Source organism: Phaseolus vulgaris, chromosome 7 (genome assembly GCF_051622355.1).
Source record: "Phaseolus vulgaris cultivar YP4 chromosome 7, ASM5162235v1, whole genome shotgun sequence".
NCBI lineage: Eukaryota > Viridiplantae > Streptophyta > Magnoliopsida > Fabales > Fabaceae > Phaseolus > Phaseolus vulgaris.
This window is the reverse complement of record NC_143504.1, coordinates 42,763,994-42,781,378: the sequence shown is the minus strand read 5'-3', so window position 1 is coordinate 42,781,378 and position 17,385 is coordinate 42,763,994. Positions and strand designations below refer to the sequence as shown.

The window sequence follows — 17,385 nt, the reverse complement described above, 5'->3', positions numbered from 1 at the left end:
GATGACACTAATATTCATTTCAACAAATTTATAATCTCTTCATTTCTGTGTTTATTTTACAAGTATGAAATATTCTTCATTTGTTTTTTTTTTTTTATCTTAAATTCAATTTTAGAAGTAAGTTCTTTTTATAAGTCTGTCTTTATACCAAATACTGATTCCTAATTACACATGTAATCCAACTCTTGTCATTATAAAATTAGAAAGCTTTGTATTTTTAATTACCATACATTTTTAAATTCTAATTTTAAAGAAATTATGCGGAAAAGGAGACACTCAAGGAGCGACATAGTGGAAAATTGCACAAATTATTCAAATCTGGTTAAAATACGAAAATACAATTGAACTAGTGGTCCGAAGAAATAAACACACATTACATGTTTATATGCCCGAGTAAAAATTATCTGCCTTTTGTTTTCAATAATAAAAATAATAAGAATAACAAAAAAATCAATAATAATACAAACTATTCACGTAAAAACCAGCCATTATTCTACTCAAAATTGCCACTAATGTTTTACCAAATATACAATAATGAAAGAATACAAATTTAAGCTAAATGAAGTGTAATTAATGAATGCATTTCTATAGACTATGAGTACACGTCGAAGGGGAACTACCTGTATCTTCTGTGCTCCTATAATTGACCATGAAAAAAGGCCGTGAAATTAATGAACAGCAGAAGATGGAACACTCCTTTGTTCTCCGTCTCGCCCTTTTATGAGACTGAGGGTTGAGTATACGTATTCAGTTAATGTAGAAAGAAACAATACTGTCCCTATGATATGATCTGTGCCAATGTTAGAATCAAAGCCTCTCCGATTAGCAAGACAATTTTCCCGACTGAAGCAAAAACGGGTTTACAAATTGTTTGGATGGGTAAATTTCAAGTCTAAAGATTTCTTATCCTCCAAGTGATTTCTGCTTGTAACCATGCTTCATTCTTTCAAATAATTTTTCTTTTGTTTTTCTTTTTTTATCCATTTTTAGCCTGTACCTTTCTTCCCTCTCCCTTTCATAAATCCCGTGCCAGTGTACCTCACCTGTCATTGGCCACAACCACATGTCCCTTGGGTGATCACCATCATCTGCAGCCTCGGCTAGATCTTCGTCCATACTCTTCAACAATGAAAAATTGAAGTATTTTGCCCACATAAAACCCTTCCTTTGTTCAATTGGGTGCTGCTCTTCCATAGAACCAGTGCTAGGATTTATGTATACCATCCTTCGTGCACTATGATAAGCCCATACATTGATGAGAAGTTCCAACACTCGACAGTAGCAGTGCTTCGTCTGCTTAGAAAGAACAAATGTAAGAAATCCAAATAATTTAAGAAACCTTAAAAGCAAATGCAAACAAATTACCTCAATCTTTGAAGACCCTAACAAGCACAAGCCATATTTTCTGGAGTCTCTGCGCAGAGCATCAATAGAATCAACAAACATCCTGCATTCAATAGACAACATACGAGGTTTCAAGTCCCATTTAAAACAAGAAAGCACCTTTAATTAATCTACTGTTACGAAAGCTAATATCAATTAATTAATTACCGAGAGAACATTATGAACTCTAAGAAAGAAGGGGTTGGCATCACCCAGCTGTGCAGTGCTGACCAATAACCACCATCTTCAGGCATGGGAGGCAGTGTTTCAACATCAGGGGGCAATGCATACATCTGGCGGAAGCCATCTTGAAAAACAGTTCTGATGCAATTAGAAGCATAATATCAGATGAGTTTGAAACGCATTATAATATCCAAAGTCCAACTTCTAGAAACTCTGGTTTTGAACCTCCAAAAATATTTCTTTTAGAGAGCAAGTCTAGTATTTTTCACATGGGCATCATGCCAAGTTAAGCAACGTGATTATAAACATTTTATTTTGCAAGTAGTTCAAGTAAAACTAGATGCAACTTCAGGAAAGATCAGGGCTCGAGGGTGGATGCTTGAAATTCCTCACCAACTGAAATGCAGCAATGAACAAAATGAATATTCTAATGTTATATTCCCCATTACATACCTGCAGTTGCCTCCATTTAAGATGTCACACATATACCAAAAAGAAAATACATTGTTGTTTCCTATGATAGTCCGATCCATGTCCAAATGTCCCCAAAAATATATTACATCTCCTCTAGAATTCTCTTGCATTCTCTGCTCCAGAACCTTTTCAGCTGTTGGTGACAATGCTACCTGCTTTGACAAAAATGTGTATCAATCAACCAATAATTTCAAAAGGACCTTCTCATACATTGGAAGTTACATATATATATGAAACAAAAAAGAAAACAATACCCAATTTTCTCAAACGAAAACTTAATACTTGCATCAATTGATGTATAACCTAAAAATAGAAGATATATTAATTTTGATAATTAAATTCAAGGCTAAATAATATATTCTGATAGCTACTTAGCTTGGATCTTCATGAAAAAGGTTTATTACACTTCAAACGAGTAAACTTTTGCAAACAAAACAAAAGGAATACCTTCCTACCAGCAGCACGCCATGATTGAAACCCAATCCAAGGCCTCCTGTGAATGTTATCCACCTTATTTGCAATAGCAAACATTCCTCCCATTTCGCAAAGAATCTCCTGATAATATGTGTCATTCAAAAGAGGCAAACGACCAACTGCATCCACATCATCAGAACTTTGTCTCTGTCCTCTTCTAGACTGCAAGAAAAATATTTCATTATCATCAGAAAAGGGGTTAATTTATTTCCAATAGATTTACATAAGATTAACCAAACTAAACCTTTTCATAAAATTCAAACCAGTCGTCATCCAAAGGGAAATAGAGCAAAAATTATCAAAAAGATAAATCAGATAACTTACACAGTCAATTTAATGGCATACTTGATGTTTTTTCTCTCGGTTCATGAAGGAAAAGAGGTTCAAATTCAAGAGAAGCAATCTCAATTTGAATATAAAGATAAATAGATCAAAATATCATATGAACTTGAAAGAAAGAAATTAAAAAAGGGCAAGAAAACAAAAGGCCAAAAGAGAACAAAAGATAAAATGTCTTCTATGGACAAAGATACTTACAAGGCTTAACCCACGATAAAGAGAACCATGGTGCAAAAATGGCCACACTCCTGCACCATTGTATATCTCATAAATGCACACAGGTTGTCCAGTTCTTTCAAGCTCCCCTTCATCCCTCTCATTGACTTCAAACCTCAGTTTCTCAGATTTTCTAGCATTTCGATATATATTATCCCATACACCAACTTCTTTATCCATTCTCTCTTCAACCTACAACAGAAGGAAATGACTTTATGAAACAAGCTAACCCTACATAAACTGATCATCAATTGCAAGCGGATGAAACAGAGACAGTCAAATCAGAAGATTACACCATACCTCTGCAATTTCAAACATTTCATTCTCTTCAGATATTTCAATCTCTCTGAAAACATCCCAATCCAATTGGGTTAATTCATCTTCCTCTGAAACCTCTGTTCTATTCTCAAAGATGCTAGTTGAATAATTAAGACCTGCCAACTCATTCTCAACAGCATAAACAACAGAAACTTTTCCATTGAAAAAACCACCATCCATATTTGACAAGTGAATGCCTAAGTTTATTTCATGCTGTAATAAATTCCATTCCCATGACCCCTGTTGAATCTGAGAAACAGGACCAGGCAGTAAAGCATCTGAGGGAAAACTGAGTACATTCTCCAGAAGCCTTGCATAGCCAGTTATGCAATCCAAAGATAATACATTTTTAGCAAGTTTCCTTCCAGAGGATGCAATTGCTTTAGCAAATTTAGAAAGTCTTCCATTTGAGAGCAAAAGTGAAAAAGCATTCATCAAAACTTCAGTATTTTGTTTAGGAAAAAATATCCCATGTACTCCGTCCACAATCTGCAAATTGAGAAAAGCTCAATGATGAAGGAAATTAGTTATGGTTTCAGAAATCAATGAACGATGAAAAGGAAGAACTATAACAAACTTACATATTTTTTTAACACTGGAAAATCAGGTGCAATAACTGGAATTTCAAAAGTCATTGCTCTGATTAATAATGGAGGAAAACCTTGCACCTCCTGAGCAGAACCATATAGGATGATATCAGCCATTAGTAACACACTATTGACATCACCATTCAAGCCATAATGCCTTACTGAACCTTGACGAAGTCCCAAACGTGAAGCAACTTCCTAAATCAACAGCAAATAAATCAGTAAGCAATTCAAAAACAACATATTCAAGCTGATATCGATATGAATCTGTTCGTGTCAGATATTGTCACTGAGGATAAGCCAAACATAATAAAGCAGAGATTGCCACAAATATATTCCAGAGGCTCATCTTGAAGAATTCTGTTTCTCTTTCTTCAAGTATCACTAATTACACTTCATCACTAAAATATTCTTTTCTAACCTGCCCATTCTTTTATTGATATCCTGGCATACCTCCACCTGACCGCTAAACAAATTTCCAACCTTTTGGACGAGCTTCCTCCAATAATATCATTTTTTTACCACAAAAATAAAAGACTAGAATAAAAAACTGGTGCATTCTTCAGAAAAATTACATGGCTAAATCCAAGCTATTTTACAATAAAAAAGAGCAATTTTTAAGCAGATGGCATATTCCAGGAAATACCACAAATGAAATTTTAAATCACAGTGCTCCATTACGGTTCCATGTATTCTTTTATTAGACAGGTAAATTCCATTATAAACATCAAAGAAAGAACATTGACCTCAACCTGTGCAAATACTGCGAAGTAGTTACCATTAAAATCAAATTTGACAGCAAAGTAACTTCCTAAGAATAATTGTTTTCATAAAAAAAATTTACATATACTCCTCCTGAAAAGTGAAAACCATAGAAGGTATATACTCAATTATTTGTCAATTAACTTCTTAGAAATGTCTTATGTTTTGTCAGCATCAATCAACATAATATATGTAGGCCTTAAACTACCTGTAATGCGTCGTCTGAACCATCGGTAGAATTGCCGCATAAGAAAACAAATTTAAATGACTCAGTAGCATCATTCCTCCTTGCATATTTTGTCAGCAGAGGCCCTATGGAATGCATTGCAACTGCGTAGTCCCAAGATAGGTCATCATAGAAGACTGTGCTCCCAACAACTAGAACCACCATATCATATTTATCAAATCCGTTAAGTTCCCTTAGCTGATCCTTTGCATGGGTCTTATGATACCTTTCTGCAGCCCACACATCTACTGGTGATCCAGGAATCACAAAGAAGTTTCCAGTATCAAGCTCACTATATAACATCTGATGCAGGAAAACATAAAAAAATGAGCAATAGCTTCCAAACCTTTTATGGCAAGCCTAATGGAGAATAGATTATATCATTCTAATATTGTTGTATCTTTGGGCATATGTTACAGCATCTTTACCGGATATGTAAAATCTGGAAACACAACAACACTGGCTCTGCCAAAAGCCCTTCTCCAATGAGAAAGAAGATGCTCCCAACCCATTTGCTCATAGACTGGAAGGCGACTTGAAAGGCTATCTTCTTGAATAATCCATATCAATGGTATTGAACAAAAAGGCTCCTGCATAAGGCTGCACAAATATAAAACTCACTAATCACAGCATCTAAAACTCCAAATAAGATTACATCTCCTATAAGAAAAGAGAAAGGATAGAAAGATGCCAAAAGAATGCTCACAGCCTTAATGTTAAAATCCAGATTATTGGATTCTGTGTAAACAGCAATTAACCTTCCACGATAATAATGATAGAATACAGGTCCAAAGAATTCAAGTAATGGTTTATCTATTTTCAATATTAAAACATTCAAGCAGGGAAGCAAATGCATCAGTATACCAATACCCTTCAAGGTTAAATAAAGCATAACATGTTATTTCTTAAGGCCTAAACCACCATCAAAACATCCTGCCTTCCTAATTCCTTTCCTTAGACTGATTGCTAGGAAAAACATGTTCACCCAAGTGTACTTGTAAACAAGGAGAGAAAAACATCAATAGACAAAAACATTCCAAGAATTTGGCTCGGGCTTTATAAGTTCTATTGAACTCATATCTCTAGTCGATCAAAGACTAAACACACCCCATCAAAACATGCAGGCAGGGAAGCAAATGCACCAGTATACCAACACCCTTCAAGGTTAAATAAAGCATAACATTTTATTTCTTAAGACCTAAACCACCATCAAAACATCCTGCCTTCATAATTCATTTCCTCATATTGATTGCTAGGAAAAGCATGTTCACCCAGGTGTACTCGTAAACAAGGAGACAAAAACATTCGAAGAATTTGGCTCGGGCTTTATAAGTTCTGTTTAACTCATATCTCTAGTCGATCAAAAACTAAACACACACCCTTAAAGCTGCAATTAAGGCCATGCCCAAAGACACTACAATTAATGAGGCTTTCCAACAAGGATACACATTTGAGACAAAAATTTCAACAATTAACCTAAATAAAGAAAAAGGTAAAGGAAAACCTATAGTGGGTCTGAATATCAACATTTGGTTAAGGCTTACTCTATCTACAAGTCTCTGCAAAAATTTTAATTATTGAAATCAAAATAGAAATAAAAGTTAAATATTGTTAAAGATATGATTTGAAAGGACGAACCATATTAAAGATTGATTGTAACTTTAACTGAGAAAGTCATGTTTGAGAAATATCTACTAGCTAACGTACTAAGTCTCTCGAGGGGTCTTGTGTTGATAAGAATTTGGCTCGGGCTTTATAAGTTCTGTTTAACTCATATCTCTAGTCGATCAAAAACTAAACACACCCCCTCAAAGCTGCAATTAAGGCCATTCCCAAAGACACTACAATTAAGGAGGCTTTCCAACAAGGATACACATTTGAGACAAAAATTTCAATAATTAACCTAAATAAAGAAAAAGGTAAAGGAAAACCTATAGTGGGTCTGAATATCAACATTTGCTTAAGGCTTACTCTATCTACAAGTCTCTGCAAAAATTTTAATTATCAAAATCAAAATAGAAATAAAAGTAAAATATTGTTAAAGATATGATTTGAAAGGACAAACCATATTAAAGATTGATTGTAACTTTAACTGAGAAAGTCGTGTTTGAGAAATATCTACTAACTTTGTCATTATTTACTTTGTCAACTTTGACAAACAACTAGCTAACATGTGTACTAAGTCTCTCGAGGGGTCTTGTGTTGATAAGATTTGTAGCAAGCTCGTCTCAAGATACATATGCTCTAGGGGGGTGTTAGAGATATGATTTGATTATGCTAGAAAAACTATTTCAATACCTTAAGTGGGGAGATATGATATGTTTTGATAGGGAAATATCTCACTAAGTATTTCTCACTATTAGATATTATTTTTTTCCTTATTATGGATTTCTCTTCATTCCAAACAAAGTATTTCCTCTATTAATCAGCCAAACAAATTGTAAAAGTGCATCCTATCAACATAAATCATATTTATATAACCCATGGAATAAATTTAGTTATTAAACCAATCTCTCAACATCAGTTCATGACAGTTTTTCAAGTACTTACAGAAAAAAGTAGGCAACATGATTAGCTTTTTTTTTTGGAAAACACACAAAGAATACAAATATTGTTTCAACTCCTGGACACCAAATCGGAACTCCCCCATTCCCACAGCCCAACACACAGTTCAGAAATCAAACATTTTGCAATTAAGATAAAGAAAATCAACCTTGAAATGGCTTCTTTTGCTTCTAGGGAGCCAACAATGATACCTTCAAAACTGTTGAGAAATAAAAAAGGGAAAGGAAGCCGAAGGTTAACACCTATCAAGTTACAACAAGAAATTACACCAAAAACAAACTGAAAAAAATAATGGTGAAGCATTAAAACTGACATAGGTAAGACCAACTTAAATGCTGGCAAACAAGAAAAGTAAAGGTAGTAAATACACATACATTGACCAATCAATCAGGCCTTGCCTCTCTGTATTCAAATGAGAGATTCCACCACCTATGTTTTCCCATATTGAGTGGGCCTTCCCATTCCCTACTGCAAATATCTGTTAATAGAAACAGGAAAATGTATGGCCTCTTAAAATCTATGCTTAATTACAAAACCAAACATATTAATTAACATCATCAATTTTGACCATGATTCAAAATTATTGCCAGACTAGGGCCTCCTGTCTAGGTTTTGAATAAATCATTATCAGCACCCATGAAACAGATAAGATCTCACAAAAAAATTAAAATTATGTGCCTTACCTTAAAAACATAACCCAACTTCTGTAGATTCCGAATCACAGTAACCAACATCAATGACTGGGGATCGATTGTCATGTGCCCTAAAATCTGATGGACAAAACAAGCACAGATAAATATATTAAGATGTAATTATAATAAAATTTAATAAGATGCTTTACATGCAGGATACTATGCTGATGAGTGATGACATAATTGAATTTTGAGATATTTGATGAGTGAGAACCCAATCAAGGGCACAGAAGTTAATGTAATCAGCCCTGAACGAAGAGAGGGCCAAATTAATAACCAATACCTCTTGGATCAACCTTTTTGTCCCAAGGTATACAAGGTCGAGTTCAGGACCACAAACTATAAATATTGTTATTCCATATGCTGTTGAAAAGCTAAGAATCTCTTTGAGCCAAGGCTCGTTCTTAAAAATCAATGACCCATAATCATAAAGGTAATTATCAAAGTTCTTAAATGGGGATTCTTACCCGAAGTACAGGTTCTAACATGTATTATTTCATTTCTCATTTGCCTGAATAACAGAGAGGAATAAGATTTGCATAACAATCATTATAAGATTAAGAAAAATGAATTGACTTTGCACTTCTGCTTCAATTGGGAATACTATGTAGCAGTAGAGAGTAGACGTACCTATCTTGTTGGGTCTTTCGAGAGAAGATATACCGGGAAAATTCAATACCAATGAGCTATGAATCAACCCGTATAAAAGACTACAATACCACCTCCCACCTAAAACCTTAATGCAATGGACTTGTGGTTTTCTTTCTTATATGTTACTCAACTTTCTCAGCTCTACTCAATGTAGGACTCAAGTTCACACATAGAATCCTAACAATCTCCTCCTCAAGTGTTAGGTCCTTTCACATTAGTACACTCCCCTTCAATTTTGACCTTTACTTGTATTTTCATTTATCTTAACGGCACACACTTGCCTAAAATACCTGTCAAGAAGACTTTCGATACAAAGAATCCATAAACCTAGGATACTTCACTCACTTTCTAAGTTGGTCACCAAGACGAACCATCGGATCTGATACAAGTGTTGGGTCTTTTGAGGGTTGTACATTGGGGAGATTTGGTACCAATGAGCTATGAGTCAACCATATAAGAGGCTACAACACCACCTCCTACCCAAAATATTAATACAATGGGTTTGTGGGTCTTCTTCCTTATATGTTGCTCAACTTTCTCATTTTTCTACTCAATGTGGGACTCAAACTCACACTTGAATTCCTAACATATCAAATGTCAATAGAAGAACAGAGTTTCATTATCCCTTGTTATCTTTGTAATCACCCTATTTTAATAACTAAGAATTAGAAGTTTGCAGCATGCTAGCTATATCCCAAGGTCCATGGATTCAGTGAAGTAAACCCTCACTTCTCTCTAAGACATTTAGATTTACATAAGAAATTCCAAAGAATAAGAGTAGCTAGCAACCATGAAGTGATAAATTCTAATAGTATAGTAAAATACATGAAAAAAAAAGTGCAGAATTGTTGCCCATTACACAAGTGAACTAAGTATGTTGAACTCTTCAACCTTCAACAAAATTAAAATATGCTAACCTATATCCCCTACAAAAACAATTTTGAGAAATTCTATCAAGACTAGGTACTAAAAATAAGATGCTATATGTGCTAGTACTTTGACAGTTTAACACTCTTTGGGTACCAAACCTGGTATGAAGTGCTTCCTCCTAAGGAAACTATGGCCAGTTATTTGCAAGAAAGGCCATTAGTAAAGCTGTACAATTTATGTTGAGATCCTCTGTCGACTAAATATATGGCTAATGTAATCCTTGTAAGGCTTGGGCAATCTTCACTTCACAGGTAAATTTTGTTGGGTTGACTAAGGACCTAGGCTCAAATTCTAAGAATTTCATTTGTACATGCATTGATGTACCAAGATACATGCAATCTTTATTGTTAATATGTGAATAAAGTAAAAAGAATGCCAAAAGTAATGATTTGCACCAAGCATTGGCTATTCACCTTTTCCTGGTACAAATGCAATAATAGCATTCTAAATTTGTTCAATGTATATGTATAACATACCAAAAAATACTTAATAATACACGCAGTCCAGGGGGATCACTCTGGTCTGGTGCACTCTGTTATTCCTGACGTTAAACTTCTGAAGCAAAAATCAGATCAGGAATATATCTAAGCCATAGATATTTCAAGATTATTGACATTCTGTTCCAGAGAGCCTTAATCAAAAGGGAGAATTTTATTTGAAACCGGGGCAGAAGAGCAAGTTCTTAAGCTCAAGGACCAACAAAGAGTCAAGAATTAAGTAACTGGAACGTAATTCAAAATTCTCCCAACAAAAAAGCATCCATAATAAAAATAGATATCTTACAATCAACTAATCAAACAGCACCGATATGGGCAATTAAAACAATTAAGAGTGTTTTGGCATTGCCATAACTCATCATAACTAACAGTAATAAAGCCCTCGCCACATTACATAAACAACCGTGAAAGAAAAGAAACAAACAAACACAACCCTTCCACAACCCTCGATTGCACGATTCAACTATCACAGTTCAACGGATCCTTCAAATAAAACACACTGTATCTCGCATTAACTAAACATCTAAGCTCAATAGTTAACAAGATCCTAACAAAACAACTAACACCTCAAACCAAGCCAATTATCCTCAACTCAAAAGCAACATACGACATCAAACATTCACACACAAATTCCGAAGAAAAGGAAACTCACGAGAGCTATCCTGGGCGGGCGAACGCCAAGCCTGGGCTGGGAGCGAACCCGATCGAGTCCGTCGCCGGAGAGGAACCCCTGCGAAACCCTCCCGGGCACGAAGCGGAGCGCGGTCCCGAAGCGGAGCCCTTCCCGGTGGTAGCGGCCGCGCTCGGTGCGCTGGCGGAAGACCGAGGTGATGGAGTTCTGCATAACCATGGAGGAGAACGCGAAGAGGAACACGACGACGATGATGAGGGCGTAGAAGCCGGACTTGCACTTGGAGAATGGGAAGAGCCACAGCAACAAGCCCTTGCGCGTGAGGCGGCTGTGCAGGTGAGATCGGCTGCTGCTGTTGCTGCTGCTGCTGTTGCTCGACCGTGGCAATTGCCGATCGAAAGACCCCCGGTGCCGATAGTGGCTAGGGTTTCGCTTGAAGGGGAATCCACCGCGGATCGCGTGGAATCCAATGTCACCGCCGGCGTCGTCGATCTCCGGCTGCAACGCCGCGTTGCGCGACAATCCCATCGAACAACGAATCTCGAAAAGAATTAAAAAAACGCTATTCGGGTTTTGCCGCGAGAATTTATTGCGATTTGGAGAGCGGAATGAGTGAGAATTGAAGTGTAGCCATTGGTTTTATTAATGTTGAAAGTGTTACTATTTTTTCTTTCACATTTTGTGTTTGGCTTTGCGCTCGCTCATCTTGTGTCAACCTTGTTATGTCATCATTTTTATTACTGAAAGAACTTTAGAAATTCACTCTCTCTCTTCCCCCTTTCCCTGTGCTTTCCTTTGTCTTTCTCTCTCTCTCTACATTTCTTATGTTCATTTACTTTTAATAATTTCACTATATGTACGTTGCAGTACGTGCGACAATGTAGTTTTGTGCATATAATTCTTTTTTAAATATCTTAAAAGAAACTGGAGGATAATTTATTTTTATAAAAAAATTAAAATATTTTACAATAAAATATAATGTTTCAATCAATTTTAGAAAAAACAAAAGAGTTATTCATTACTTAAAAAATACTATTTAAAATTATTTACATTATCTTTTGTCTTTTTTTATTAGACTAGCTTTGGTTTGAATATCTTGATATCGATGCATCATTAATTAGACATTCTATTTTAAAATGATGTCATTGGTTAGATATTGTATTTTAATTTTCATTGATGTGAGTATATTTTTTGTAAACATGAATAATATTTTTTAATGTTAGACTTTTTTTAATTAACATGAAGACATATATTTTTTACTTTATATTATTTAGTATTATTTTACCAATCAGGACAAAAGATTAGAGTTATTGTCTGACTAATGTTAATTAGAATTTCCCTCTACCAACATTAACATAATTACCAAAAAAAATTATTAATGTCAGTTGAAAAAGTTATTAACGTGTCATGATTTTTTATTAACATTAGTAAGATTTATTGGACGATGTAAGTCAAGTTTTTTTACTACAACTATAGGGATTATTTTTTAGTAAATGTTATTAAAATTACTTTTACATCAATATAAACAAGAGTTTTGTTACTATTTAAAGTTTTCTTGGTTAATGTGAGTTAAATTGATTTTTGTATGTTAACTTTTTTTTACATCCATTTATGCTATTTTTGTTGAGTGTATAGATTAATTATTTTTCAATTAATATATCAATGTTAATTTTTTCTAAAATTAGATTAAAAAATATATAAAATCGATTAGGAAGGTTTTCAACTAACTTTGACTGTGATTTTTTTTTAGTATCAAATAAAAATTAATTTTAACGGACATAAATCGATATAATTTTAAAAAATAATTTAATCAATGACATTAATATTTTATTTGGATTAGGAAGTGAATTTGAAAGAGTAAATTTGAAATGATTTAAAGAAAGATGAAAGTGGAATTGTTTAAATAAAAATCTAAAATATATAAAAAATTTAAAATATTCAAAATTTTAAATAAATAAAAATTCTAAATTATTTAATATCTTATTTAAATAAAAAATATTAAATTTATAAAATATTAAATAAATAGAAATATTAAACTATTTAATGTCCTATTTAAATAAAAATTTAAAATAAATAAAGTTTCTTAAAATATTTAAAATTCTAAATTGATATAAATCCTAAATAATTTAATATCTTATTTAAATAAGAATCTGAAATATATAAAATTTATAAAATATTCAGAATCATAAATAACTACAAATCCTAAATTATTTAATTTCCTACTTAAATAAAAAAATACTAAATAAATAAATTCATAAATTATTCTAAATCTTAAATAAATACAAATCTTAATCTTAAATAAATACAAATCTTAAATTATTTAAGGTCTTATTTAAATAATAAAAAAATGAAATATATATAATTATTAAATAAGAGAAGCACAATGATTCATAATTGATTCTCTTCCAACCAACATCGATTATACCAAAGAAAACCTACATGGAACGCTAATAATCAATTCTCTTCTAAAAAATAACTATAATCAATTATGGGAAAGTCAACATCGATTATCCATAAAAAATAAAGACAACATCAATCATCCATACAAATTTAAGCCAACATCGATTACTTTTGAAAAAACAGTTCAAAATCGATAATGGATCATTCGTAAAACACTGATAATCGATTATGTGTGTACTTGTGGTCATGAAATCACTTCCCAACTCATGCAAATAAGATTACATTACTTTGGATTCGTGAAATCTTACCTAAATACACCAACGGAAAACCTCTACATATGCGACTATGAAGTTTTCCTCAAATGAATATACATTGTGCTCTCACGCAAATTCAACACAAATTTGAAGGGTAAGAACATAACTTCACGGTTTACATGGCTTTCTTCATATTTCTCCTTCCATACGCGAGGAATCCTTTAGACACTTTACCCGCTTTTATATACTTGCATTTATGCTCAATCAGTGTGAAAACAAACATAGATCGTCAACATACTTTCAAAAATCATATCCTATGTCAAATAAAATAATTATGGTCAACATTAGTTAAAAATAACCAGAAGTAATATGCATGAAAAAAAGTCATATTTAAATTATTTGAAATTTTTTATTTTGGCAAAAAAAATAACCTTATTTTAAAAAAAATCTCCAACTTATGTTTTTTAAATATATTAAAATAAAAATATGTATTTTTGAAATAAATGAAATAATTTAAGAAAAAACAAAATCAATAAATTCAAATATCTTTTTAAAACAACGAATTTATAAAAAAAAAGTAATTAAAAGAATATTAAGTTTAATGTATTTTTAAAAAATTAAATTTTTTGAATTCCCAATAAAAAAATTATTAGAATATAAATTTTTTCTTTCTAATTTTATATAACCTATCAAAAACTCTTAAGAATTTATTTAAAAACAATAGTTCAATATTTCAACGGCTACTCGCAATCAAATCACGCTCCCATGCATTAATGTTTATTCATTTGAAGTGTCACCCCAAACAAATCACTTACTCATGTCTATTAATAATATAAAACTAAATTTTAATATCAATATAATTCTTTAACTCAATAAAATAAGATAATATATTCAAATTGCAAAATGAACAAGTGTAACCGTGTAAATGTTTCCGCTACTGTTAATTAAGTAATTAAGTTAATAAGCTTACTTAAATTTAAGAGTATAATTTATTTATTAAATCAGTGTAATATGAATGTTTCATATTCACTTGTGTGAATTACAGTTTCACCATCAACATATTACATTGTTCATTTTACAATTGGTGTAAAATGGGATGCAATTGCAAAAGCATAAGATTTATTACATTGGTTATAGGGAAAACTTATATAATATGTTATTGATTATATCGGTTATCAGGTATTAGAAAATCAGAATTAACTTTTTCACCTTTGTGTAACAAAAGAAAATACAACAAAATGGAGTAATAACATCAAGAATTTTAATGTGTAAAAACTTTCTCAATTTCAGAAATAAAATCCATGTGCCCTGGTCCATAAAATGTCTTTCCTATGAAAGTAAGATTATAATATTTGTTTCTCTCACTCTACGAGGATAATACCTAATCTCACCCAACTATAATGAAATACAATGTCTTTCTAGTCTCTCAATAGGATTTATAATCTCACAATGTGGAAAATATCAATTCTCTCATTTACTTTCAACATTACTCTTTTCACTTGTTTTCCTTTCTCTTCCTCACAAGTCCTCTTTATATAGAGAATAAGAAAAAGATTTATTCATAAAAAGATAATGAAAAATTAATTCTTGTCAAATTTTCAAGATTCATGGAAAATTTTACCTTTTGTCAACTTCAGATGCGACAATGTACTTTTCTTAAGTTGTTGATAAAGAATACATCTTTCTAACTTGGATTTCCAAGATACAACTCCCCTAAAAAAGTAATTATATATACCCTTTTATTGATTTTTTTGGAATCTACATTGTTAACCAAGAAGATCTTGCTTTGGTGAATCCAACCTATCATGAAGATTTGAAGTTGTGTGGGTGTGTGTTTAGGTAGATTTTGATGTATCTATTTGCATTACATTATGGTCCAAGTCACTTAAAAAAAAGTTATCTCCTTGAAAAGTTTTATTTTCTAAATCTATTGTATGTTTCAATCAGTTGATTCAAGTTTTAATAACTTAAAATTACTTTTATTAAAGTCTTCTAACTATAGTAAGTATTTTTAATAGATTGATTTATCATATCAACAAGTTGAAAATACTTAAAGTTCTTAAAGATTTAAAAATATTTTGTTTTGTATTTTGTCTTTCTATTAAGTGAAATCAACAAGTTATTTCGATAAAAGAACCGGTTCAAAATCTGTTGATTTCTTCTGTTAGAAGAAAACAATTAGTTATTTCAAAAAATCAATTAAATGTTTTTAATAGAATTTTGTTACTCTAACTAATCAAACTTAATTCGATACAACTATTTTCTTTAAATGATCAAACCGTATTTACACTCATTAATACCTTATATAAGGAAGTAATCTCATCAATTTCAAACAAAGAATTTCTTGAGAAGAAAAAAAAAGGTTTTAAAATCATTATTTGAGATTAAATTTTGCTTCTTGGATCATTCTTGCGTTGTAAAGAAGGTTTATGGGTTTTCATTTTTTCTATGCTTCATCTGTAAAAACCCAAGTGTACTCAAACCTTTATTAATGACCCACAATGAAATTGATTAATGACCCAACATTTGTTAATCTCCTTTTATTATTCCCATTAACGACATATGACCCACAATAATCATATAAATAAACATGGATCCCAAAGGATCAGATACACAATCATCTAATACTAAATACTGAGTGTCGAGTGCTGATGTTGACTTGAGTGTCGGAGTGCCTTTTGCAGGTACCATCCAAGGCCAGAGCTAGAGAGGAGGAGGAGTGGGAGAGCGAGAGCGTAGGAGTCCAACCGAGAGGAAGGAGTGAAGTATCGACCGACCGAGAAGTGGTTCAAATCGTTCTCTTGGTTCTAACCCCATTCCAGAACACGAATAGTGATTACTAACACCAAATGCATAAACTAAATTCACCAATATTTAAAAAGTATTTATTTATATTGAACTCTTAATGTTTCATTGGATTCTCACTCATGTTCAGCCACAACACTAATGTTGGTTTAAAAAAATAATTATAACTTTTTTCTCTTTTAATTACACATTTCGAACAAAAATATATTTAAATATGCATAAACATTAATATTTAAATATTCATTTTTTTATTTTAATTCAAATCTTTTACAATTTTAAAATAAATATTTCAATAAATCTATTAATTATACAATTAATTGTATTTTACATTTCAATTACATCAATCATATCATTTATAAACTTTTACTCGATATAATAATTTTTCACTCTTTTTTTCCGTCTTTTCTCCCCTTTGCACTCTGATTATAACTGACCGTAGAAAAAATTAAGGAGCCTACGGTCGTGAGAATTTAAGGGTGAGAGGCTAAGAAGCTGGGAGGCTGAGAAAGACAGATATTAATTATTTTGTGGTTGTATTTGGGATAAGAGTTGTCCGATTGAATAACAAAAGTGGAAGTTTTTGTTTTTTTAGTAATTGTATTTCGAAACTATTTTCACTTTGATTACTATTTTCAATACTATGTCAAATTGGTTGGAGTTAGGATTTATGAGCCTTAGTGTCTTTTTATCCTAGTAGTGAAATTTAATTTTATTTAGAGAACATCTATGGTTCAATTGTATACCTTGTTTTGTTCCTAAAACAATTAATGTCACATTGAAAACCAATAGGCATTATTGTTAAACTCTTTGGACCTGGTTATCAATTTGTTAATCAGAAAAAGAATTCATATTATATTCTTTATGTGGAAGTCTATTCCCTTTCTATAGAATATACATATTGACTGCTTCTCTCTTACCCTTTTTCTTCCTAGTTTTCCCTCATAATTTTCACTTCTCATACTTCAATTATGTCTCACACCCTATATATATATTTGCCT

General features: G+C 32.2%; 1 protein-coding gene across 1 annotated transcript; it reads right to left on the bottom strand.

Annotated features, from left to right (window-relative positions):
- Positions 1–469: 469 nt before the first annotated feature.
- Positions 470–11,752, bottom strand: LOC137828606 (UDP-Glycosyltransferase superfamily protein). The gene is made up of 14 exons (XM_068635247.2): positions 10,950–11,752; positions 8,211–8,297; positions 7,902–8,005; positions 7,676–7,726; positions 5,391–5,562; positions 4,945–5,265; positions 3,969–4,172; positions 3,370–3,876; positions 3,052–3,261; positions 2,488–2,676; positions 2,020–2,192; positions 1,552–1,704; positions 1,366–1,447; positions 470–1,293 (listed from the first exon to the last, which is right to left on the bottom strand). The coding sequence occupies exons 1-14, from the start codon at positions 11,454–11,456 to the stop codon at positions 904–906; spliced, it is 3,150 nt and encodes a 1,049-aa protein (XP_068491348.2). The 5' UTR covers positions 11,457–11,752; the 3' UTR covers positions 470–903.
- Positions 11,753–17,385: the final 5,633 nt, after the last annotated feature.